The 26,398-nt window shown below is 37.2% G+C and overlaps 1 protein-coding gene across 1 annotated transcript in view; it reads right to left on the bottom strand.

Moving 5' to 3' along the window:
- The window catches only part of ME1 (malic enzyme 1), a gene marked incomplete at its 5' end in the record, with an annotated part of 190,038 nt that overhangs the window by 125,487 nt on the left and 38,153 nt on the right, over positions 1–26,398 (bottom strand). The window contains 2 exons of the mRNA XM_082307288.1: positions 5,511–5,660; positions 13,351–13,484. Coding sequence (XP_082163414.1) covers positions 5,511–5,660; positions 13,351–13,484 — 284 coding nt within the window. The remainder of the gene's footprint in view (positions 1–5,510; positions 5,661–13,350; positions 13,485–26,398) is intronic.

The following is a 26,398-nucleotide window of genomic DNA, read 5'->3' as shown; positions in this document are numbered from 1 at the left end:
AAAACAGAACTCGCACTTGCAGCACTTGCAATCAACAGAGTGCATCTGAACCATTGTAAATGTAAATTTGTTGTATTTATTTACATTGTACATACAATAAATGTAAATAAATACATTCCCTTTGAGGAATATGAGCAAAGGAACAGATCTCAAATTTGTATGTGCTGAGTCAGTCACGCACCTCAGTAAGGAGGCAATCTGGTATAACAGCAGTACTTGCAAACTGAGTATTTAGCATGATAAATTACCTTGTGAAAAGCTGGTACTGAAGACTGGTAATAACATTCCAAGTGCTCTCTAAAAATATTAAAAGAGCTAAACCAAACACATTTTTAAAATACTTATTAAAAGTCAATTCAAAATGTAATCTTGCTTAGACTTGGGGCGAATAAGAGACCTCTAGATAAGCTACGTCTAGTCATTTGTTAGGAAGGAAAACAAGAAAAACAGACAGAGTTGAAAGAATTATTACAGAAGAAAACTTCCATGAGAACACTTTTTTGCTGAACAAGATCTGCTTCTATATTAAAAAAAAAAAAAAAAAAAAAATTACTTCAAAGATAAGGCTGACATACTTTGCCTTTTAAGAGACTGCATATGTATCTTCAACATGCAGCATCAGTTTCAATATAGCTGCTTTAAAAATGGTTTCTAGTCAGCTTGACAGCGTGTGACTGCATCGGGAAGTTATTTCAGAGGAGCTTTGCCATGCCTGTGTGGCTGCAATAGCTACCAGGGCTTGCTTTGTTCATATTCTGTTTGAAATGGCTTTTCCTTCTAGGAAAGGAAATACATAAACAGTCACCTAACATTTTAACAACATCCAAAGTCTTCAGCATAGCAATACTTGGCAATTTTTCCTCCCCTCTCTGAATGCTGAGTTTACACAAGAACCTTAAACTCTTGGGTGTTCTCTGTATGATGTAAAAAGTTGATTTTGGATTCTTAGAGGAAATTTCCATTGAACTTTCCCATATTTATTCTTTCTGGATGAATAAAGCAACTGAAAGAACTGTTATATTTTAGAAATCCATTTATAGAAATAGATTGTTTCTTGGTAAGTCAGCAAAAATTGTCATATGTATGTACACACTTTGTGCAACTGAAGACTTTTTTTACTTTACGGATTTATTTTTAAATGATGGATAGAAACTCTGCACCAAAAAGTGACCTAGTAGAGATTCTGAGATAATGCTCTTAATGATAGCATGATCACTGCAATAAAACCACAACTCCATTACATTCCCAGCATAAGCCTTTAAAGCTTTTATCTGTACAGGTCCAAATTCCTTCTCTGACCTACTCCCTGGAGGAGCCTCCTTCTTCCCTCATCCTCCGCAATGGTTGTGAAGAAGACCAGAGAGACCTGTCTTTTAAATTATGTTTCTGTAACTATGTGGTGTAGGTAGGTGCATGTTACAGATCTGCTATCAGATATGTACTGTTTATTTCTAGAATAACACTCTTATTCATTAAACTGGTGGATTTTAAGCTGAATATTCACAGTGAGTAATGCAATTTTGAGTTTTAATTTTACAAACAAATGTCAATTATCCAGACGAGCTTCAAACCAGTGAGTCAAGTTACTTTGCAGCTGGTTCTCTTGAGAAATGTTGCTTAATCAGACGGTCTGCCCGTCAGCCATGAATGTTTATTCTATAATTGCAAAATACAGCTTCAGGATGAAAAACAGCTCGCCTGAGCCACAGTGTCCTTCTATAACTGTAAGCACATCATGTGAGCCCATACAGTCTTCTAAAAACATGTACGGGAGTCACAGAAGATGATCTCATTTAATGATCTCATGAGACACCTATTTTTTAACTCTGAATTAATTTTCATTATTCCTTGCCTGAAGGCATAACTTGTGAGCCAGGGGCTTCAAACTCACTTCACAACATAAAGAAATCTAACTGAATATAAAAAAATCTTACAGATCTAAACTAAATAATAAGACATTGCCTTGCCACTTCCAGTCTGATAAATATGATCTGCAGCAACTGGGTAATTTTTAACTTATTTACCTATATAAACAAGTCTGTTTCTAATAGGATCTTTGTTTAACTTTGAAATATCAAATATTTTCTGAGCTGCGGGAAGAGACAGTAATAAAAATATTCTGAAATAAAAAAAACATTCTGAAAGAAAAACATTCATTTACCAGTAAAGACAGCATTTAGATATGAGTCAGCATAAAACAGATACACACAGGTCTTACAGATTAAGACCTTTTTTCCTTTAAGGTATGCTAAGTTCATACCTTTTTCCTGAACTGTAACAACTGAAAAAAAATTCAACTAATAAAAAACATGGGAATGTATAGACTGGACTAAATTTTGTATCTTTTACTTCTTTTCTCCTTCTGTATGTTAAATTAAATATTTATTTTTTCTTCCCTGTGAGTTCAACTCACGGAGGGTGTCGCTTATGAGGGATGCTGGTATATAACACTTAATGCTAAATGAGTCGCAGTCTAGAATATAATTTCAAACCAAATGAAATTGATTGCTTTGCACAGTTGGTTTTGGAATAATTTAGAAAAAGTTTTTTCTTAGGAAAAAAACCAGATCTCTAACAGACCACAGTGGAAGATCACAAAGTATAGGTATTTCTTAAGCAGCAAAAAGAGTCTGTCAAAGGGGAAACTCTTTACAGTCCTTTACTCTGAGACCTCTAATGAACACTGGCATCAGCTGGGTGGTGGGGGAAGATGAAAGCAGGTAGTGAAATAATGTGAACATAACAGTTGGGAATTTCACAGAGAGGAGTAAGTATCCAACTTGGCAGATGATATTTTGTTTGTAAGAAAGAAAAATGTTTATGAGATCCTTATTAGGCAGAAGAAGATTGTACATGGTTTTCAGCCATCTTTACTTAAATGAGGCATTAAAACACTTATTTGAAAGTAGTGAGGCAATTCAGCAGGACTAGAAATAAAACAGACTTTTATAAATATCTTATACATCTCCTCAGACAGTCAGTCACATATATAAAGCACACACGTAGTTGGGGAAGCAGCAGACAGATGAATACAGCCAAGGCTGACTTCAGTAGCTCAAGAATACAACAACTGAATACCAAAAGACACATCAGTTAAAACATGATTTAATATTGTTTAAAATATCAGTCATTCATTAGCAATTCAACTGGAGTGAAAAACAGTGTGAAATGCCAAATTATGGAATGTCCTATGAAGCTATATATTTTTTAAGTTAAATGATAAGGGAAAGAAATTATCTAAGTAGCATAATCTGCCTTAAATTTGCTGATTTTCAATAAGGAAATGAACACTTTTTTGGAAGAAAAAAAACAGACTTCATTCCAATACTGGTAAATAAAATCATACTTCTAAAAACATACAAATATGAGGATGCTCCACAAGCACTTGGATCATCACTGTCACTGTTCAGAATAGCTAAAGGTATCATCAGAATGGAAGTTCACTATCCATGTGCCAGAACAACAAGCTTTTTAAAGCAGAACAGAGGAAAATCCATGGGGAACACAGAAAGTTAGTACAGTGTTATTTATATGCACTGGTAGTTTTATACTGCAGTCATTTGCTAAGTTGGGAAAGTTCAGCTTGCTATTCCAAAGCCTGCACAATGTATGTGTTACTGCTATTATCCCTTGCTTTTGAAAGCTTTTTATATCACATCTGAAACTGAAAGGAAAATAAAATGTAAGCTTGTGATGATACACATTAATGATTCAAACAAATCCATAAAATTTTAAAGTCTACTCAATTCCCATTACAGTAGAGGCTAAAGAGTGGCTTAGTTGCATAGTGGAGAACTCTGAAGTTCTTGTTTCCCAGTATATCTGTTCTAACTGCATGTCTATAGTGTAATTTGTTTCAAGTTAACTATATAGATCCATAAATTTATTATTGACAGAGTGACGTGAACTAGGATTTTAGTCTTCATACCTAGAGGAGAAAAATTTAGGGCATCTTTCTAAGTCCTCTGCAGATAAAAATTCCACCAAATGAAAAAAAAGGCAAAAATTTGAAATGTTTCCTCTCCCTGTCCCTACCTCCTAAATCAGTTTTTTTTCCCCATGTCTTGAGTGTGCATAGGATCAGACTGAAGAATGGAGTTCAGGAGTCTGAAAATCTCTAAGTGGGGCTGTTGGGTTGTTTCAATTGCTGTTGCAAGCTGTGTCTCACCAGTTGCAGACTGACACTCAGCTAACTGTTGTCTAATTTAACAGGGTTTTTTCCTCCACAGATGCTCCACAGGTCTGAGGAGAAACTGAAGAGTACACGCATGGGTAGAGGTGCTCCTTGTGCAATATCCTATACAGCAATGGATATCAAAACAAGGGGCAATGAGACCAGCTTAGGCAAAGACTTAATTTCCAGACACATTTAGCACTTTCTGGAAGGCCAATAAAATCACCATGGTGGCAAATGCTGAGGGGAAAAAAGGAGATGACTTCTCTTGCTAGGGGAGGCACCTAAAAGCCACAGATCATTAAACAGGTTTAAGCAAGCATTCTTGAGGTCTTTTTGAAGTTTTTAATGTGTATAGAAGTGGGAATTCTTGTTTTCTGCAGTTGGCCAGATGGTCCTGACTCATTCTGTCAGTCACAAGGCCAAAATGATTTTCACATTAACAACAACAAAACATTGAAGCCATAAGTCTTCTCCCTCAAATACCTCCTGCTGAAGAATTTGTGAGCAGTCATTTGTTCCCTTTAATCTTGCAAGCTTCTTATTTTTGATCAATGCCTTGACTGTAAAAAACCTATTTCTGTTAACAGAGCTATGCACATACAGCTCATTTGTCTCTTCCTTTGCCAGAAAATTGTATAGAAGGCTCCAAAGTGTTGTTCTAGTTTGCACTTGAAGGCACTGGTATACACAAGGTTCTCAAACAGCAACCACCGTAAATCTCAAACTCTGTGGGCTGATGTTCAAGGGGCAGAGGGCAACAGAAGCATCTATCATTCTTTCATACCACTTCCTCAACACTCTATGAATACAGATACCACATACAGAATAAAAGCACTCCAGTAACCAACCTATGAAACAACAAAATATTAAGCAATGAGACAGGTGCTTTGATGATTATTGATTATTTTCAAGATGTCTGTAGCACATATATAATTCATCTTTCATTTGTATACATACCATTTTTATATATCTATGTATAAAATACCTATAATATAAATATTTATATAGGTACAAGCCTATGCTCTTCAGGTTGCTAAGATAAATCTAAGACTACAGAGCCATTCTTCTCTGGTCTTGTAACATGCAGCTAGGATTCAAAAAAAGTCAGTTAATGAGATTAAAAATGTTCCCATGTTTTAATACAATTAAAACAACCATTTGCCCTCTTAATGCAATACAAATTATTGTTTAATGTAGACCAAAACTGTAGTTTGAATTATCTCGATTATTGCAGTTTTGGCTTACATTCAGCTATGTTAGAAAACCCCTGCAGAAATGTGCCAAGAGGAAAATAAGATACAATTACTTTTATTTGAAGTATAAACTTACATACCTTGGCCTCCGAAATGCTAAACCATATTGTTGGCAAGCCAGTCCCACAGTGGGAGTATAAACAATAGGCATGAACCTTTCAATGTCAGAAGTCAGCACTTTATAGAAGAGCTTTTCATTTCGATCCTGAAGACTCATTAGTAGAATATATCTGTAGAGAATTACATGTAATTAGACAGACATCAAGTAAACATATAAAGTAAATTTAGAAATACAAAGGTGTTTAGATAATTAATTAAAGCTATGTTTGTTCTATAACAGTCTCTTTGTTGTTGAGAGTATTTAAAGTTATTCCTCCTTGTCTTAATAACACAAATGGTTCAGACACAAAGGATAACAAACTGGTTGAGACAGAGAGAAGCTGAAACCATCACAAAGTTGACAAACTCTACATACTCAGGAAGCTAATCCCTCTCAGGTGTAAAACCTGAGGTATAATACCTTTATACCTCTCAGGTATAAAACACTATGCTGTAACTGAGTATTTGGTCTGTCAGAACCTAATCCATACACATCAGTTATCCCGCTTGAAATGAGACCATCATTAAGTAGAATTTAAACAAGCTCACTCTCTTGTCCAAAGAAAGGAAATTAAAAATGTTAGCTTTTTCTGCTCTTGCCTTGATAGAAATTTCTCTTAAATCCAGACTAATACTTCAAATAAATACTTCACCTGAATACTGTAGGATGAAACTTTCAAAAACAAAGCATACACATATGGCCTTTTGTCCCTGAAGTCTATGTTTGTAATGAAATCTGCAATGTTTTATCTCCTAATGGAAATCAATTTTTGATTGCATTTGAATAAGTTTTATATTTATTTAAACAGAAAACCAACGAGAAAAAAAATATCAGAGAAATGAAAGTGAAAAAAAGTTCATGCTTAGCTTGATCTGCTTTTGACTAACATCACTCTAATATTGAATAAATACATTACTGCTCCAAGATCCCAACCAGGAAGCCAACTTTCAATGCTGAGTATGACAGATGATATGAGTCTATGAGTGACGTCGAGTTATACTGGTTCACACAGGTATGACTCTGGTCACTTTGTGAACACTTAATATTTAGGAATTTGACGATCCTAAACCTCACCTCTCTATTCAATAGTTTTAGTAAGGTTAAGTATTACTTTAAAAATTAAGTAGTCTTCTATACCAATAGGCTTACATAAAAACTTTAGCTTAATTTATGTATATAATTTACGTAGGTTTTTTTTTTTATTTATTTACAATGGATTACTAATTATTTGTACTCAAAAAGTTTAATATGCCTGCCATTTTATTACACAAGTGTTGAGGAAATGCATATAACACATTCATTCCAAAAGCCTGGAGGTTTGTGTGCTTAAATATTATTCACATGAACTTTCCTTCACCATACTCATGCATCACATGCACCAAAAAAATTTAATTCGTACTTTAGGAAGACACAAACATAGTCAGGTAGCTATCTAAGAAAGAACAGCTTAGTAAATCTGCATTTGTTTCATTCAAACCTAGCTTGTATATCCCTGTATATCAGGGAAGCATTTCTTTCTCAATCCGCTATATAAACCTTTAACAAGCACTATAAGCAAGGCTAGTGCAGCCAGTTTGACAGCTGGTGGCTGTAACGGGGTGACACAAGTGAGGCAAAACAGTGTCCCTCCCCTCGTGTCACTAAGGGTACTTTAGACCCTAAACAGATAAAGATCTAGAAAACAGAGAGTTGAAGATGTACTCTAAATACCATCACCATGAGGCATCCTGAACCACCTCCCATCATACACGTCAGTTTTGAATGTTCTTCAAGGTTAAATTATACCCTGCACTTGTAGTTCTCAGCTACAAATACACATACATACTAATTTTTTTTTCATGTTATTACATTTCCCTACTAACCTTTCATTTTCCCAGTATTTCATTATAATATAGCGTATCTTTCAATGTCCTTCAATACTTGGAGCGTTTTCTTTATTAAAACCTTTCTCCTGAGGATGATTATCCCAACATTTACCTTGAAATACAAGTTCATTCACATATAGTTGTGAATACATTTGAAGACATTCATTTTGTTTCCAGAGGATCTTAGAAGTGATGTTAGAGACTATTATGCGTACTCTGGCCTGCTCTATACCGGAGACTGCAAGCATTCATGCAAGCCACATGTTCCGAAGCAGTTGCCAGTATTGTTTTTTTTCTTTTTATCGCTTTCATTTAAAATGAGATGTGGCTACTTAAGACTTTAAAATACCTTTTCATCATCCTTTCTTATTACTCAGATCAAGCCTGGATTTTAAATGGGGTAAAGAAATCTTTGACAAAAGAAATTAAAAGCTTCGCAAAAGGCTTCCTCAAGGGCTTCAAATCAAAAAACTGTTTGCTGAAACGCTCCATTTTGTTTTTAATGTCTTATAGCATTAAATTGGGGTTTTATTTTCTTATTTGCATTTATCATGCCACTTTTATATTTAGGATATGCTAAAGAAATTGCGAAGATAATAACTGCATTCTACTTATAATCATAGTTTCAAATATTACATAATTGGCCATATCCAAATCAGCATAAGAAATATTATTACAAAGTGAAAAACATTTCTAGAGAAGTGCCGTTTTGATCAGAAGGCTACTTTTCAGTGGCAGGTATAAAATCTTCTTTCTCGGCATAGTAACTTGCTTAGGGGTATCAACTTTCTCAAAAATTCTTTCGTAAGGGGAAAACAAAAAATGCTTCGTCCTCAATGTGGTGTTGATTATAATGCATTAGACAACAAGTATGCATCTTTTAGCAACATCCAAGTAATCTACACAACTGAAAGCATGAAGTGATTTTCAGCATTGTGTTTTAAAAAAAGATATATTTAAAAACACAGTATTTAATGGAATCTTTTACTGAAGCCTACATTTAATTGAAAACATACTGAAAACAAACAATAAAACACTGAGAAGAATAATTTGTGCTATAAAAAGGGAGAAAAACATTATCTGTCCTCAGACAAGCAGTCTTGAATGAAGATTTCAGGGAAGAGTTTCAAAGAATGAAAACCAAGGCCTGGCAAGTAAGACAGAGGGGACTGCCAAGCATTCAGATTTCAGTATGTCACTTTTCCCCCTTGCCTTTACTTCACCTAAGAACTTTTCATGCTAGTTTGCTATTACAAAGGGAATGAAATACAGTAGCAACAAAAGAATATAAAACATCCAAAACCCAAAAGAAAACTGATATAACTACCAGAAAATTACTGACGATTTCTTAGGATAACCGGCCCTACTATCACTGGCATGCATTTTACAAGGCAAAATGGAATGGTAAAACAAAAACAAAAAAAACAAAAGAAACCCAAGGTTTGTTTGCTCTTATCTTGCTGAACATGAGAGCAAATAAAGGACAGTGGGAGGAAACAGGAGCTATTATTTTTAACCTGTGTAAGATACTTAGCTCCATTACTTTGTATCATCAATATCTACATTGAAATGCTACTAAAGACAGAGAACTTCAAGAAAAAGCAAAACAACACAGCATTCTTGGGAAAAGTCATTTGATGGCTCCTCCCCTAATGTTCACACATTCAGTATAACATTTTACCAGTGTGACTCTTTGAAGAAAGAAAAGCCCAGGCAGAAGATGTGGCTGTGTCAGGGGCAACGATTTCAGTGTCAATACAGAGCAAGAAGACGGACAATTAAGAACATACAGGGGAGCAACACAAGATTAAATTACTTGCAGAATCTATCACGGCTTTTCCAAATTAAGTTAGAGGAATACAATTATTTCCTGTTATTGGCTTCCTTTTTGCCAAGCATACCAGGCAATTTATTTGCTGCTGTTTCACATTCATTTTCTGTATGCACTCTCGGTATTTCAGAGCACAGCAATTCCATGCTGCAAGTCAGCAAAGGAGTTTCAGCTATGCCAAAACATGTTCTGCCATGGCACTATCAGCTTAGCTTTATGAATTTACACACACCCTCTTTCCAGTCAAAACCAGGGCAAGCTACAATCCTGACAGTGTAAGATGCTGTCATACACATCATTAATGTGTCATCAGACAAGACCCTTCTGTCTAAGGTACTTAACAGCTTCCACCTCTGCAATATTCAAATGCTTGCACTTAATCTTTTGTATTTGGTCATAAAATGCACAGATATGCACCCACGATCAAATCTGAGCTCTAGGAGGAAAAAAACATCTTCCCTTTCTCTCTTTTCAATCACTGCTCCTATGGGAGCAAAGACTATGCCAGATGCATACTGGAAGAAATGGGGGTTTTTGCTAGAATTAGTATATGTACATTCAGTAGAAAGCAATAGCTGCATGCTCTTACTCAAGGTTGTCCTTGAGCACCTGCCTGTACAGGGAGTACTTGAGATTTTCTTGCAAGTTCCAGTTAAAATACTCAATGTCTTCTGGCATTCTCCATCAGTCAAGGTATTCAAGGAGTAACTGCAGCAGGATCACAGTCACTCTTCCCATTAAAATGCTTCAATATGAGTGTAAGTACAGGAGACCAGAGTTCGCATATTGCCTTGAAGGACTGAGCTCACACACATGCAATGCACATGTTCCCAGAGCAGGATCCCTATTGACATACTCCAATAAAATTGACAGACACTTGACTTATAAACACAGCTGCAAATCACATTTTGCATGAGCAAGTTTTTGCACACTCAATTCACACAAGCGTTTTATCTCTGCAAAGGAGCCCAAGATACCATCATTGACAGTCTTCAAAGGAAGTATCTTCTGCATGCAAACGTTACCAAGTCTTTCGGTCAGTGGTCTTAAATGTAAACCTACACATGTAATGCACAGATGATTTTGTTTTGCTAAAAACTGGAGAAAACGCCACAGCAATATAATGCCCCACTAATACAAGAGGAAAATATTTTTTAATCAAAGCATAGCATGACATGAATAGTCAGTTTAGGCCTGCTGGGTGTTCACACACAATACAAATATGATTTCTTAATGAAACAGTTTCATTTGGGGGAGGACTTGTGGATTTATATAATTTTAAATGCTTCAGGGCCAACCTGATTTAATTTACACAAATTTGCATTGATCCAAGATTACCCCTGAAAGCTTATTTCTTAACTACTATAGACCTGCGTTATGAAATCGTAGGCTAGCTGAGGTTGGAAGGGACCTCTGGAGATCGCCTCATCCAATCCCCTGCTCAAAGCAGAGTCAACTACAGCAGGTTGCCCAGGACCGTGTTCGGTCAGGTTTTGAATATCTCCAAGGATAGAGAGTCCAGCCCAGCTTATCCAGCATTATAAATGGAGTCACACTCTTTATTCAGACTATAAGGGGAAGGAGAAGATACAAATAACTGGACCAAAAATTATGGTTGAGAAAATACCACTGCCACATGCCACAGAATAAGACTGGGAAAGAGAGGTTTTATTTTTTTTTCTTATATTAATTACTACACTCCTAATGGAAGTATTTTGACTTGTGATCACGTTAGTGAGAAAAAAGCTTAACTTTTAATAGTTTCAAGTTATTTCTATGAAGCAAAGACTTACTCGTTTTCTCAGCTCAAGTACATCAATAAAACCCAATTAACAACAACAAGTTTGTACTGCAAAGCTGCCCATTACAATATAACCTTTATACTAAAAAAGGCATTATACTAAAACTGGCTTTATGGTATAAAATAGCAAGCTACATTTTAATGCTCAAGACACATGGATGTAATATTGTAATGTTTGCGCTTCTGTTTTAAGAATGTCTGGTCACAAGAGCAGGAAACAAATTTTTTCCTTACCCAACTATTTATTTGGAAAAGAGAAAATGCAAAATACGACTCATAGGTGGGAAATAACGATACTGAGGTTTTGTTTAGTTCATTATATACAGACATTAAGCTTAACAGGGACAAATGAGGAAAAAAATTGTCTGAAGCAAATAGCTTCTGGAAAACCTTTTATTTACATTTATTTGTAAATATATTTATTTATACTTGTATATTATTTGTGTCTATCATATGTGGATTAAGTATACTTTAAAAAAAAACTTCCTTTCCTTCCCCACCCCCAAGACAGACAGATATTTTCTTTTCTTTCTTTTAACATGATAAAGCAAGTTTTCTGCAAAGCATTCCCACAACACTCAGCGACAGTTATTTTTATTTGATGATTCCCACTGCAATCAAAATTTCAGTATATGGTATTTTATTGTAGTTGAAATGGCACAGCATTCAAACTTTTAATACTCTGTCATTTAAAACTGATAGATTATTTCTTTTTTCCTTTCCCATAGAAATTTTTCATTTTGGCAAAGAGCCATTTAATTTTTTTGCTAAAAAAATAAAGAATTAAGATTTGGAAATACTGCTGCTCTCCTCTTGAATTTCACATAGCTAGACCTGTAACTTTCAATCTGTGATGTTCTGAGAAACACAAGTTACTTTTCTCCTACGGCCTGAAGTAGGAGCAAAATTTCTTTGCTAGTTAAGAAATACATATAACAATGGGGTAAAAGGCCTTTTTTCTTCCTCCTTTTAAGTTACAGGTGAATAGAAATCCCAGCAATTCAAGCAGAAAAAAAAAACAATTGAAACAGCCTTAAAGACTTAAATGTCCTGAAACATATGAAACAATGAGCTGTATCATGAAAGGAGGTTGTAGTGAGGTGGGGGTCGGTCTCTTCTCCCAAGTAACAAGTGATAGGACAAGAGGAAACAGCCTCAGGTTGTGCCAGGGGAGATTTAGATTAGATATTAGGAAAAATTTCTTCATGGAGAGAGTGGTTAGGCATTGGAACAGACTGCCCAGTGAAGTGGTGCAATCACAGTCCCTGGAAGCATTAAAAAAACGTTTGGATGTGGTGCTCAGGGACATGGTTTAGAGGTGGACCAGACAGGCAGGTTAACGGTTGGACTCGATGACCTCAGAGGTCCTTTCCAACCTTAACGATTCTATGATTCTATGAAAGGACTACTTCAAGGCAGCATTAAGGAGGAGATGGGGACAGAAGGACAGAGAAAGTTTTCTCCTATGGTAACATTAGTGGTTGAAGCAGGGGTCTCTGTGAAATTTTACACTTTTCTACACACAGCGACTTAGACTAAACCATTCTAGTCTGGGAAGCTACTGCTCTGTGATAACTGATAATGCGCTCCCTGAGAGCACTGGAGAATAGTTAACCTGGAAAAGATACCACCATCATGAGTTCTTCACTTACAAGGGAGGCTGTGCTCATCCTATTCTGCCTCCATAAAAAACAAAGGTTGTGGCAACTTCAAATTATAAAAAAGCCTTGCCACCAACAGACGGGTATCTAAAAGCCATGTATTACATACAGATAACAAGACAACCCACAACAGAGAAAAGCAAGGCACAGGGGAAAAAAATAGAGGAACAGTATTTTGTTCTAGGGCCTATAAAACACTTAGAAAAAAATAATCTGAGTATTCATAAATGTTTAAAGCCCTCCCCAGCTTTTTTACTTAAAAAAAAAACAAACACAACACCACTATATTACATATTAATTTTATAATATTTTATACATTTGTTTTAATGCATATGTATCTATATGCATGTAAAGACATTACTGACTTTTAGTTTCACGAGTTTATTTGCTTCTGATGACCTTTGCATCATTTGGTTATTGAAATAACAAGTTCACGTGAACAGCACTGCAATATTACAATTTAAAATTAGGAGTTGATTTTTTGAAGAAAGCATTCTAGCAAAAGTATATATTTAGCTTAATGATTCACAATCATTAACCAGCACAGCTCAGAAAAAAAAACACAAAATTTCATCTGTACCACCATAAAAAAAAAAAAAAAAAAAAAAAAAAAGGGACTCACAGTTTGATAACTAGGATAAAGTTTCACAGCTATACTTTACCTGTCTAGGTCAGATGTCAGCCTTTCAAAATTCTTGACAATACTATAAACTTGGGCATCTTGACCAAGAAAGCAAGGTGGCAATAATCCATGAATATTCAACTGTTGCCTCTCCTCCAAGGTAAAAGCCATGCCCTGAAAAAAGAAAAATAAAAAACATGTATACGTATATATGAAAGATATGAGAAAATTCTGCAGCAAAATATAGGGCAGGTAAAGTCAGCATCAGAAAAACTATTTAATATTAAACAGAATTAACAATTATACAAAGATTTTGGAAAAAGGTATTACTGAGTCGTAAGAGAACAGGCCTGTACAGTACAATAACTCCATCCCAGCACAAACTGAGCTAAGGTCTTCTGCAAAATTATTAAGTTACAGCTGAAGAAGAGAGCACCAGTATATTCTCAAACAGTCATTTGTTTGGCTATCTTCTAAACACAAAGCATGGATAATGTTCATTTTCAGTGTAAACATTATGCTTTTAATATCTGGAAATTTTTCAAGATCTTAGTTATCTCAAACGTTCATGTGAATTTTCAACAGAACTCTCTGGTACAATAAAGACATTGCTATCATTTTATAGTCAAAGAACCTGGTCCAGCACCCACTGAAGTCTGCCAATAGAAACCTGGCCATAGCGAGTTCAGTGCAAACTCGGACTCATGTTTATTTTGTTTTTCAAATTCACATTCAGTTACAGTAAGAAAAATCTGTACAGACTTACTGGATTCCCTTATTGGATCCAGAAAAGACATTTAAAAGTATTTAGTACGTAACATGGACAGTCACAGAATCCAGCTTGTGGATTGGCAGGGACTGCCAAATAGCTGCTTTTTAATGAGGTCGGTCTGTGTAAAATATCTTCAGAAATTACCCAAGCTATTGTAAGAAAGAGCATGCCTTTACAGCAGAAACATGACCATGAGTTTAGCACACTAGTATCAAGCACTCTGACTTTATTTTGCTGTGGTAACTACAGCGAGTTGGGACTAATGGACAAGATCAGACCTTTGATACTTTTAGGGGATAAAAAGGAATGTCAGAGGCGTTTCTTCCACACATGACCTATGAAATCTATGCATTTGTTTCACACGAGCCACTGGTTGGTGGGTCCGGAGATATGTTACAGCTCTCCTTTAGCATCACGCCTGCACTGCTTCCGCTCCAGCATCAGTACTGGCAGACCTGCAAGCGTCTTTGAGGTCTCTCTTAGGTTAACACCAAAAACGTCTATAATCTTTGCAATATGCTTATCATGTAGCTTAAACATATTCCAAAGTTAATGTACCAGAGGTTAGATAACATTTATTACTCTACCAAGAAGATGTGTGTGTGTGTGTCTATATACACCTATATAAACAAGCCATTAGACAGTTGCCTAATATTCTACACCTATCGTACAACTACATACAAAGTACTTACGAAAAAAATATTTGAGAAAACACCTTGCGAGATATGAAAGAGGAAAAAATGGCAATGTAATGTTTCTGCATTTATTCTCCTGTGGAAAATAACTACTACTAAGATACTTTCACAACTAGCTCTATAAATACACTTTTAAAAGATCTCTTTGTTCATGCTACCATTAGAATTAGCTGGGTCAACAAATGACAGGAAAAAACAAAAGCACAAATACAAAAGGCATCCTTCAGTGTACATTTGCACTACTCTGCCTTTTCAAGAGAACAAATTCACGGTCCTTTACACAATGCCGTTACTGCCTTTGGCGCAACACCTAGTGAGTGATACAATGTGATAAATTCATATCAGTTAGTTTGATTACATGAATAGACTTCATTTTTTTTTTTTCAGAAATACTTACCTCACAGGACTTATTCTTACAGAACAAAAATATACTGTAAAATCTTCCTGTCTCTTACTATTCCACACTTTTTACACCATTTTTTAATCAAAATAATTTTCAAGTCGTTATGTCATTGTTGCTTGAAAAAAAGGTAGGAAAAAAACCCCTAAGGCAACCCCACCATGCTATCTGCACTAAAATGCCATTAATCAAGTTGCTACCCTTATGTGAAATGATAGCCTACAAAAAGGAAAAGAAAAATTTCATAATGAACACTTTACAGAACAACAAACATTTCCAGAACATGCTTCTCCCACACACAGAAATGGAGGGAAACCAAGTTTAATAAAGGTCAGTGACTGTTTTGCTATAGTTTTCTATGCATGCAAGATTTCAAAAGTTTCCAAAAGCGCATACAAACCCTGTTTTTTCTTGTCCCTACATGAATTTTCTGTGGCCAGATATGTCATGAGTGTCTTCAGCTGCTATCACATTTTGAAAGACCATGGAAGAAGGGAGAGTCAACGCTCCTCACAAGTTTATTCAATGCTGATCCCTCTTATCTCCAGTAGACTTTTTTTGGCTTTAAAAAAACCACATAAAAGCTGTGCATGGGTGCTCACACACACACACACACACTTCAGCATCAGTTCCAAATGGCTGGACTTTAGGGAGCTGCAGAGTTTTAGTGGATCTCTCAGTGCTGGCAATAAAGTGGCAATCCAATTATTCTCTGCATCTCTCCTTTCCCCTGTTTCTATTTGTCAAATTTTCTGAAAGAAAAAAAAAATTCAAAAAGTCTGTGTTTGACTTCACTTTAAGAATAAGATATGGACTTTAATTACTATGATAGGGTTTTCCCTCTTACTGGAAAATATATTTTCTTTTAAAACAGACACATGAAAAATTGATACATCTTGCCAGGTGCCTTTTTTAAAAAGTACTTGGTCTTGGAATAGCATATTTTCCACATAATGCTACAGCTCCTCCAGTAAGTGTTAATTTCTTTTGGGCATTACTACAAAAACACAGCGCCCATCTACACCTCCTATGCTAATACATGGTTTTAAAATTCTTTACTTGCATACTCTTCTTTGGCACAGATATTATGAATTTTTCAAATTTCTAAGATGGAGTATTAGTTCCTTTTTTCCCCTCAGATACCACATATGCTCAAAAGAAAAGAATTATCATTAAAACATATCGCCTGATGATTTAATAAGAGAAGGCCATTTTATGCAATAAATGTATGCTATTTCATCTGCTTATAATAGGAAGAGCTCGACTACATAAGTTTTGTGGTTTATGTCTAGATTTCTTGCACTAACTTCTCAGATTTTCTTTTCTACATCAGAATTCTTATTTTTTCCCGTTCAAAGTGTTGTTTCCCAGCCATCCAGCAGAGAGGGCTCTAGGTCCAGCTTGATCTACATGCTCCTTTCTCTTCCCAGGAACTGCACTTTGTGCACACCTGGATGGGACAGACTTCCATCATCTAAAGTACACCCCAACTATAATAGAAGATGTACGTATTTTTATTTTGCACTCTGTATTACAAATAAATTGTCCAAGAAGAACAACAGTGTGACAATCTAAAAGCAACACAAAGCCTCTTGCCATTGACAATTTATTTGTAATACAGAGTGCAAAATAAAAATGTACCCACCTGTTATTAGTATTTAGTAGTACATAAGTATTAACCTTTGCCTAATTTGTTTTGATTTATTCACTGCTTTATGCCTTCAAAAGATAACACATACACCATGGAGATGAAAAGTATAGTTATTATTAAGCCTGCCAGGTAAGAGTTTGCAGTTCTTCAAGGGTTGTGTTTAATATGCTTCTTTATATGCTCTGGTTTTGGTAAAACTAAGGTGCTCTTCAGGCACCTCATTGTCTTCCTTTCTCACAAACCTTTTGGTGTAACTTTTGGGTTGGGTTTTTTTATTGCTTCTTTGACACAAATGCCCTCTCATATTTGCAACTGTACAGAAAGCTCTCAGAGTCTGGTATTTTCATTTTCAAGAAGTTCAACTCATTGAAAATACACTTAATTCTGAATTCATCTCTCCATTTGCAATGGTGTTAAGTTTTGTAATTGTAGCAGTGATTTATATTACTGCACGTTGCTCAGTATTCTTTCATGATTTAATCTCTATCGCTTTATCAACTCAGCTCTTAACGATATGTCCTCTGCCTGGCTTCTCTCTTTTCCCCCAAAGCCCCTCAACTACAATGTTGTTTTACTGCAATTACATATACATCAATTCTCTTGTCCAGTTGCATTACTGAAAAGCCATAAAACAGAATAAACAGCACATCATCATCTTGTATCAGATAGCTTTTTGCACTGCCTTTGAACTGAATTCTCAAGCAGTGATTGAGAAGACAGAGAGCACATTCAAAATATATCGAGAGCTGTCTCAGTCTCAGTTCACAGCCAGTAAAGAGACAAGTCTTATCTCTTAATACAAATTAGATTGCATTGACATACTTTTTGTTCAGGTAGCATATCTGAAGCTCATCTAGTTGCTAAGTTCATATAAACTTCTCAAGAAGAAGAGAGTGCACCAAAGTAATGTGTGCATGCTGTCTATGTGCTAATGAGATGCAGCTTCACTAAAGGGTAGCCAGAACCATCTCCATCACTGCAGGGATCCTCCTCCAATTTCTCTCAAGACCTAGCCCTCTTTTGCTGTAATAGGTCAAAATTTCCATTTTTAGAAACCCCTATCCATTTAGAAAAAGCTTATTTCCTTCTATCAGCCTCACTGCAGGCATGCCACAAAACTGTTAGCTTGATAGCATGCAGAAGGATGCTGGCTTAGAAGAGGAAACCATGTCCACATCCAAGGTTCTCAGACTCACTGACTCTTTCCTCAGCCTCTGGTAGGAGAAGATCAAGGCCCGTAAGACTTCAGGTCATCCCTGGGACTCAGGAGACAACCAGCAACACCAACATCCAAACTCAAGTACCCACATGTATATTTGAGCAGAATGAATCTGTGGAGGGGGGAAGGAAGAAATGAAAAGGAAGGTAAAAAGGTGTAGCAAGGAAGTAAATCTAGAAGTACCATCTATTCTACAAGAAAGAAATTTCTGGATTGCTGATCTAAGATACTACTAGAGAAAAATCACAGTCTCTAAAGTATTTTGGGGACAACAGACAAGTAGGTTCATCATTATCTCAGAGTCCATCAAAAAGTGAAAAACCTCTCCATTAAAAAACTCGCTCTGTATATCTAAATCATAAAAGTGCAGTGAACCAATTTCAATGATATTTTGAAAGAACCACCCAAATCTGAGGGACTCAGATATGCACAACATCTGCAGCCGTGGCTGGAAGGAGGATAGCTGGCTCTACGCCACCTCTCGCTGCCTCCCTCCACAGTAGTTGGTAACCCTGAGCAGAGTAAAAGAGTCCAGGGAGCGCTCTGCCAGACAAAACTCTGAGAAAATCCCACAGCTGCCTGAAATACAAGTCTGCTCAAGATCGGAATCAATTCTTTGAACAAATGGACTTACAGAACTCTGCAATTCCATATTCTTAAAAAAAAAAAAGGGGGGGGGGGGGGGAGGGGAGAAGAAAAGCAAACGAGATGAATGTTTTTGGCTGAAAGACCAAAAACATTCTCCAGTTACTAAAGAAGAGTTTTTTCCCCCCAAGATGTCCCAGATGAAAAATCACTGGCATCACTGTTAGTTGCCAGTCACACATCATCCCATACTGCTCACACTACTTTATGCACAAGATTGTCTCCAGGAGAAATTCAACCGCAGAACTATATGTAGTCCTTAAGAAAACATGATCTTTGGTATGCATGACTGTTTGCAAGCAAATCTTTTGCTGGTCAAGCTTTTGGCTTCAGTAATTTTGGCTTTTCATACTATTCTAGTACTGTGAAGGAGGAATCCAAGACAAAATTAATAAAACTATTTTCTTTTGCTTTCTTTTAAGGAAAACTTCTTAGGCTGAGGAAGCAGCAAAACTTATGTATAGGTCTGCTAGGTATGAGCTATATGAAAACAGTTTCAGGCACCTAAATATCATAAGCCCCTTTAATATCAGAATATTTAAAAAAAAAAAAAAACAAAACAAAACACACAATTGAAATTTTACACATTCAAAGAAATTTTTATAAAATCTCTATAAAAATATGGCATGCATTCATTTTCAAGTGTTTTAAGCTACATTTAAGAGCTTAATGATCTGCAAATCCCTTTGAGATATTTTATATAATTTGTGTTTTTAAAAAATCACCTTACGAACAAAAACAAAGTTTTACAAGCATTTCCCCTCCATTTTGCATTCTTATTATCCAAACATGACTTCAGAGAAACCAGATAAATACTTTAAATACTCCATGTCCAACACTCATTTCAAGGCACAACACCCCAGGAAATAGTTAGAATAACTCATCTGAGCACACACTGCGTAATAAACTTATTGTGTTAAAAACAAATGTGGTTCACGGCAAGGCATTGGGGTTGGATCACTATGCATAGCTAAAGATGTTACAGCTAGTTTCTCTCCCAATTCTTGTCATGACTGCCAAAAATTATTACAAGCATGGGCAACTAATGCAACTATCTGGATCAATAAATCTTCTGCAAACAGCACTTTAGGCCAGACTGGTCACACAAAGTACCCCCGTAGGTAAGGAGAGGGAGGAATCTTCTTAATGCTGCAAATTTGCACACAGTTTTCTATCATCAGGAGTCTTCTTTTGGACCTGGGGAAAAAATGGTCCTGCAAATTGTCAATTTACATTAACTTAAAGATCTATGTTTCCTTCTTAGGAGTGATTCGTTGTAAAAAAAAAAAAAAAATATATATATATATGCTAAAGAAGGGCTTGAAGAGCAGAACCCAATTTTGATTTAAAAAGAATTCAGGATGATTAAAATTTTAAAGAATAAAAACAATCCTTTTAAAATGGTACTCATGAAGACAAGGGAGAAAGATGACAAACACAATTACAAATTGATAAGAGGAACGGATATAATCACCAGCAGAAAGTTACCACAGTTTGAAGATGTGTATCATTGAGTTAAGAGGTGAAAACTGAACATGACAATACAAACTTTCGGCTGCAACCCTCTGGCAACCCACACAGAAAAAAGCTCAATGAATTTTCAGAAGCAAAGATCAGTAACCATTTGTAATGCAAACATCACCCAAGCTATTATTAGACTGCAAGTAGAAAAGTCACTAGTGAGACAGAACTGCCATCCTTCCAAGAAGTGCAGCTATTTTCCCCCAAAACTATGCCCAGATCCCTAGTTGGGCATTTAATGAGGCACATTGGTTAGCTCTGGATTATGCATTTTGGATTAAGTTTCAAAAATCAGTATACAAACCAGTGATTAATTTGATTTATTTATCATTTAACCAATGATTCTTTGGCAGAGGAAGTGTGGTTTTGTTGTCTTTATACAGTACCTAGCTCACAGGTACCTTGGCTTGTAGCTGAGATCCCCTAAAACAGCAGTGAATCCTGCTACTAAGGGCCTGCACTGGGGCTTGAAAAGCCAGCCACGTATGGGTGACTACCCTGGCTGAGACGAGGAAGGAGAAGGCCAGAAAAAGAGGACTGGTGAAGCGTGAACAGCAGAACCCAGTTTAGGTAAAGCACTTTTTGATAAGCCCTTGTGCACAGGCATGCATCAGGACTTGTGAGACTGTGAGATATGCTGAAGGTAAATAAAAAAACCCTACACTTCTAGTTGACGGGCACAGCGCTGATCATACAAGAAAAGGAGGATCTGTCCTAGTTTCAGCTATAAAATGCCAAAAAGGGCACAGGTTTTGTTTTGTGCACATTTTTTAAACACAGCCTTTTAAGAAGCATTTAAGTTGAAGAACTATATTCTGACATTCGGCATTTATAATTTCAAAATTGGTTTTCTAGGGTCATGATAGATCTGCTGCAGCGTGTTGCACACACAATTTTTTATAGTTTTCAAAAAGCCAAGAGACCTGAAGTACATTCACAGCCCAATTCTAAGTCCATAGGATTTTTCAACAGCTAACTTAAAAAGTCGAGTCAGCAGGGGAAACTGAAACAAAAGTCAAAACCAGCTTCCAACAAATATAGCACGAATAAATCCAGTAGCTAATAAACACACTCAGGGACTTATGACTCAAAACAAATGCAGATGGCCAGAAGGAGATCAGACTTCTCTTGGCAAATTCATCATGGGAACGTGTGGGCAGCTTGGCAGCCTTGCAGGGAGCTGATACAGTGATTGCATACAAGCATGATTCACACCAGCACATTAGAAATGACACATCACAGCATTCTTATTTTAGCAATCTTCCTTTAACCTACTGTAAACAATTATCTGAAAGTAAGAAAGCAAACCTATTTTAAGAAACTCTTTGTATATATTTGTTTTATTATACAAATACACAGTAAAAATCTTTTTGGATTGCATAATGTCTCCTCACCTTAAGTTTGTGATAGCTGTATTACACAAACAGCAGACAATAACACGCTGAGCAGTAAAGCAAGTCAACAAGATAATAATATATAAAAATATATTGCATGCTGTGGTATATGTAGGATGGGATTGAGTCTAGTTAGACACTAAATTTAGGTGTTCATATGCAATCTAGGTACCTATCCTCCTATGATAACTATAGGATACATCGTATAGATTTAAAAAAAAAGCCTAAAGAAGGATCCAGCTCACCCTAGAACAGATACCCTGCAGTCAGTAACCCAAATTGCTCCCTAGTCTCCAATGGCTATATTGAGTACAGACCAGATTTGCACACATAAGCATCTACTGTCACCTGGGAGGCTCAGAGGTATTGGAGAAATCCAGGTGGCATAGCTCACTATAGCAATGATATCAACTATAAATCAATTGCATAGGAGACACAACAGATGAAAGCCAGGCACAACACTCCTCTGTATCTCAAGGGGCACTAGTTGCCTATATGTGGGCCGCCACATCAAGCCCAGTCATCCTTTTGACTCCTCAATCCACGTGTCCCATTAAAAATCATCTTACTCTGAATTGTTTATATTAATACAGGAATTTTTAAACTCAAAGCAACGAAAAAATTGCTAGGGCTGGATTTGTATGCTTTCAGAGCTGGTTGCCTTAAAAGCAGATTTAATGTAATTTTAAAGCCATAAAATCATTTACAAAGTGTAACACATAAAGGGACAGAAACCCCCAGCATGCCACCTCCCAAACTCACAGACCTGTACAGCATCCTTATGGTAGCGGCAACTGAAATAATTAAGATGCTCAGGGACAGTTGTGTTAAGAGTAAGATCTGCAGAGCTGCCTACCCTATCTATCACTTTTCATGTGACAATCACAGTTCTGCAGTTCAGCAGGCACGAGCTGGTGTGAATGGGTTCCATAGGTCCCCATGTCCATGGATGGAGAAACAGTTTCCAGAACACAGGAGGCAACATTGTGCCCGCCAAAAGGCAGCGTGTGAAGTCTCCCAAGATCTGCAGAGCTCCAGAGACTGGTTGTGCTGCTGACTCCATGAGAACTGATAAACTCGTCACACCCAGAGCCACCAGCTCCGCACAAGGACTCCAGCACATGCTGCCCTCAAGCTGCACAACTCAGACCACATCCAGAAAGGCAGTGGCTGCTGCGTGCAGACAAGGACTTTGGAGAGATACCTGATGAAACAAGGGGCCCTGGGGAACTTTCCGAACACCCAGCTCAAAGGTGCATCAGTACAAGCCTCCACTTCCCAGCCAAGAGGGAGGCTGCCCTCCCTGCTGCTGCTCCCACCTGGGAGCTACAACGAACGTGTGCATAAGCCAACTGTGAGCTGGCTCAGTGGGCATAGTTCTCTGCTATTAACAGTAACAGCTTGATTCTGTTAGTAGTAACAGCTAAATTAATAAAAGACTTACTAACAAATATTGGATGTGATCTGTCTCCCCTGACTCGATGCCCTAGCAGGGACATCACACCAGTGCAGAGAGACCTGGCTCAGCTCTCTTAGTTGCTGCTAGCAGACAAGACCAAACAGCAGCATGAAACACAGCTTAAAATGTAGAACCAAAGAAGCTGAACAAACATTCAGGGTTTGGTTTTGTCCCTGGCTATTTCTGAGCCATTTTTATTAGTTTAAAGCTCCCTTGGGATGTACTGACCCTTAAAGATGCCTTCTTAGGAAAGCTCTGGTTACAGGAACCATTCTGGAAAGAGACAACAGCAGTTTGCAACATCACTTTCAGACTTGTCGGGCATGTTCTTATGACAGATGTCAATTTTCACCACAGTTTACCTATACTATAAATTAAAAACACTGGTTGTAGGCCACTTTAGAGCTCTAATCCCCTGGATGAATCATGGTAACAAAATTAATCTTATTAATTACTCCCTTTGTCAATACTGTCTGTCTTCTACAGATGTATCAATGTGCAGTTGTATGTGTAGATATATAATTTATAGCCACAGGAATTAAAAATTTAATGCATCAGTGATTTTTTAACAAAATAGATGACACTAAGTTTTACTAGACCATATCTGAAATTCTACTTAAGACATTCACTTGTACAGTAGATACTGTGAGTCAGTACTGGTATAACTCTTACCAAGGATGCCTGCGATGCCCTCCACTTCACCCAGGCAAGTGGTTGAGTCTCCATCCCGGGAGGTATTTAGAAGACGGGTAGATGTGGTGCTCGAGGACATGGTTTAGTGGTGGACTTGGCAGTGATAGGTTAACGGTTGGACTCGATGATCTTAAGGGTCTTTTCCAACCGTAATAATTCTATGATTCTATCAGTGGGATAACTAACATGGAATCTGTATTTATGAAGGGAATTTAGATAAACGTATCAGCTGACATGTGAAATATATTGCTAATCAGAATGATTCCAAATGAAATGCCAAATAAAAGCTCTCTAATGGTAATAATTTTACAAATAAAGTACAGTCTCCAAGTATGCAGTCTCCGATATGCAATATTTACACTTGCAAAATCAGATCTTATTTGAGAGTCAGTCAAGATTTCCATGTAGGCAGAAGACGAATTTCAGTGACTGATAAAAATTCCATCTGTCTAAAATAACTAGTTATCCAAATACAGGTTAGTAAGCCCTGACAAACCTGATTTTGACAAATCTGATATGCTTAACAGATTTTATTGTTGCCTCTCGGAGACTAAACAGCTTACCAACTACTGTATTCTGTGCTTCTGATACGACTTAGCAACAAGTTTCTCTTCACCAGCATGAGAAATAATTAATAAAATAAATATTTTAAATACTATAACATAGAGTTGCTTAGATGAAGGCAGAGGCCAATCTCAATACTATGGTCTTTCCATTCTAGTAATACAATGGTATAAATGAAATCTAAAGAAACAGCCCAAGATAATGCAACATAAAAGGAAGAGAGCAGAAAGAAATGGTAGAAGGCACGTTTCTGCAGAACTACTGCAAAGAAGATGTAGACTTGAGGTTGGTTTAGTGGGCAATTAAAAAAAAAAAAGCTTTCCACACAGATTAGCCTAACTTAAAATTGTATTTTTAAGCATCTTCCTAATTATGGCAACTCAAAACAAAGCGAATCTTTCCTCTGATGAGCAAGCTAAGTGCCTACTTGGTTTGCTTGCTGACACACAGAAGCCTGAATTCTACATTCCCCCCCCCCCCCAGTTTCATCCCGGGTAGGTGCTTTTCCTTGAAACTTCCCATGGCTGTTCCTGTCCACGTGGTCCTCAAGCTGAAAGATGACTGCATTGGAACAGCTCCTTCCACACCTACAACAGTACCTGCATCATCAGCTTGGGAGGATTCTCCCTGTTGCATCAACGTGGTGAGAGGGAGACTGGCCAGCCTGATGAACTACAAAGATTTGACCTGAGAACCGAGGGCACTGAAATGTGCTGATGCCAGTGACACAGATTATCAGATTACTCATGGGTAGCATACTGTTTCACTGTGTCTAAAAGTTACGTCTCTATTCAAAATTAGTCCTCTGGGCACCCTCCACAGACTATGAAGAAAGACTGATTGGGCCTCTAGGAGGTACCCTTTTCCCTTTTTTGGACTATAAAGTAATGTAAACAACTATTTCAGACTAAATGCATGAGATTAATACTTTCCATTGTCATAGGTAACCCAGGATTCTATCACCTGTAAGTGTGTCGGTCATACGCAGTCATAGCATATATTGCATACCTATCGATCATTTCCCATTCTACAGCTTGCAACTTACTTTTCCTTTTATCATCTCAGTGTAACAGCTGGCAACACATGTATACACAAAAATAGCAAAGCCTATCCAAACCCTTTGTTTGGGGAGCTTGCTTCATCCAACCTTGGCATTAACCAGCACGTTAAAACCAAACTAAAGCAACATGCAAAATTTACACTCTAAATGCACCTGATCTATAATCTCAGCCTTAATTGCTATCCAGCAGGTAGATATTTGTTCCATTTTTGCCATAACGATAAGTATCCTACCTGCAACTTTCTCTTGTAAGTAAAAGTCTCTTCCTCCTTGCTGAAAAGTCACTGAAAATTCATATATCAGGAATAGTGTGGCCAGCAGGACCAGGGAAGTGATAGTCCCCCTGTACTCGGCACTGGTGAGGCCGTAGCTCGAGTACTGTGTTCAGTTTTGGGCCACTCACTACAAGAAAGACATTGAGGTGCTGGAGTGTGTCCAAAGAAGGGCAATGAAGCTGGTGAAGGGTCTGGGGCACAAGTCTTATGAGGAGCGGCTGAGGGAGCTGGGGTTGTTTAGCCTGGAGAAGAGGAGGCTGAGAGGAGACCTTATTGCTCTCTACAACTACCTGAAAGGAGGCTGTAGCGAGGTGGGGGTTGTGCTCTTTTCCCAAGTAACAAGCGATAGGACAAGAGGAAATGGCTTCAAGTTGCACTAGGGGAGGTTTAGGTTGGATATTAGGAAAAACTTCACTGAAAGGGTGGTCAGGCATTGGACCAGGCTGCCCAGGGAAGTGGTTGAGTCTCCATCCCTGGAGGTATTTAAAAGACAGGTATATGTGGTGCTTAGGGGCATGGTTTAGTGCTGGACTTGGCAGTGCTAGGTTAACGGTTGGACTTGATGATCTTAAGGGTCTTTTCCAACCTAAACGATTCCATGATTCTATTCTAAAATGATGAAGAAAAATTGCCAACTTACAACTTTGAGTAAGCTGACCAGTGGATAGCAACAGATTATTTTCTTTAATCACAAAGTAAGCATTTAAACTTGTGCATAGGAATGGCTTATTACTCTGTTT

The sequence above is a fragment of the Platalea leucorodia genome, assembly GCF_965183815.1.
Source record: "Platalea leucorodia genome assembly, chromosome: 3".
Taxonomy (NCBI): Eukaryota; Metazoa; Chordata; class Aves; order Pelecaniformes; family Threskiornithidae; genus Platalea; species Platalea leucorodia.
This window is presented reverse-complemented; position numbering and strand designations above follow the sequence as displayed.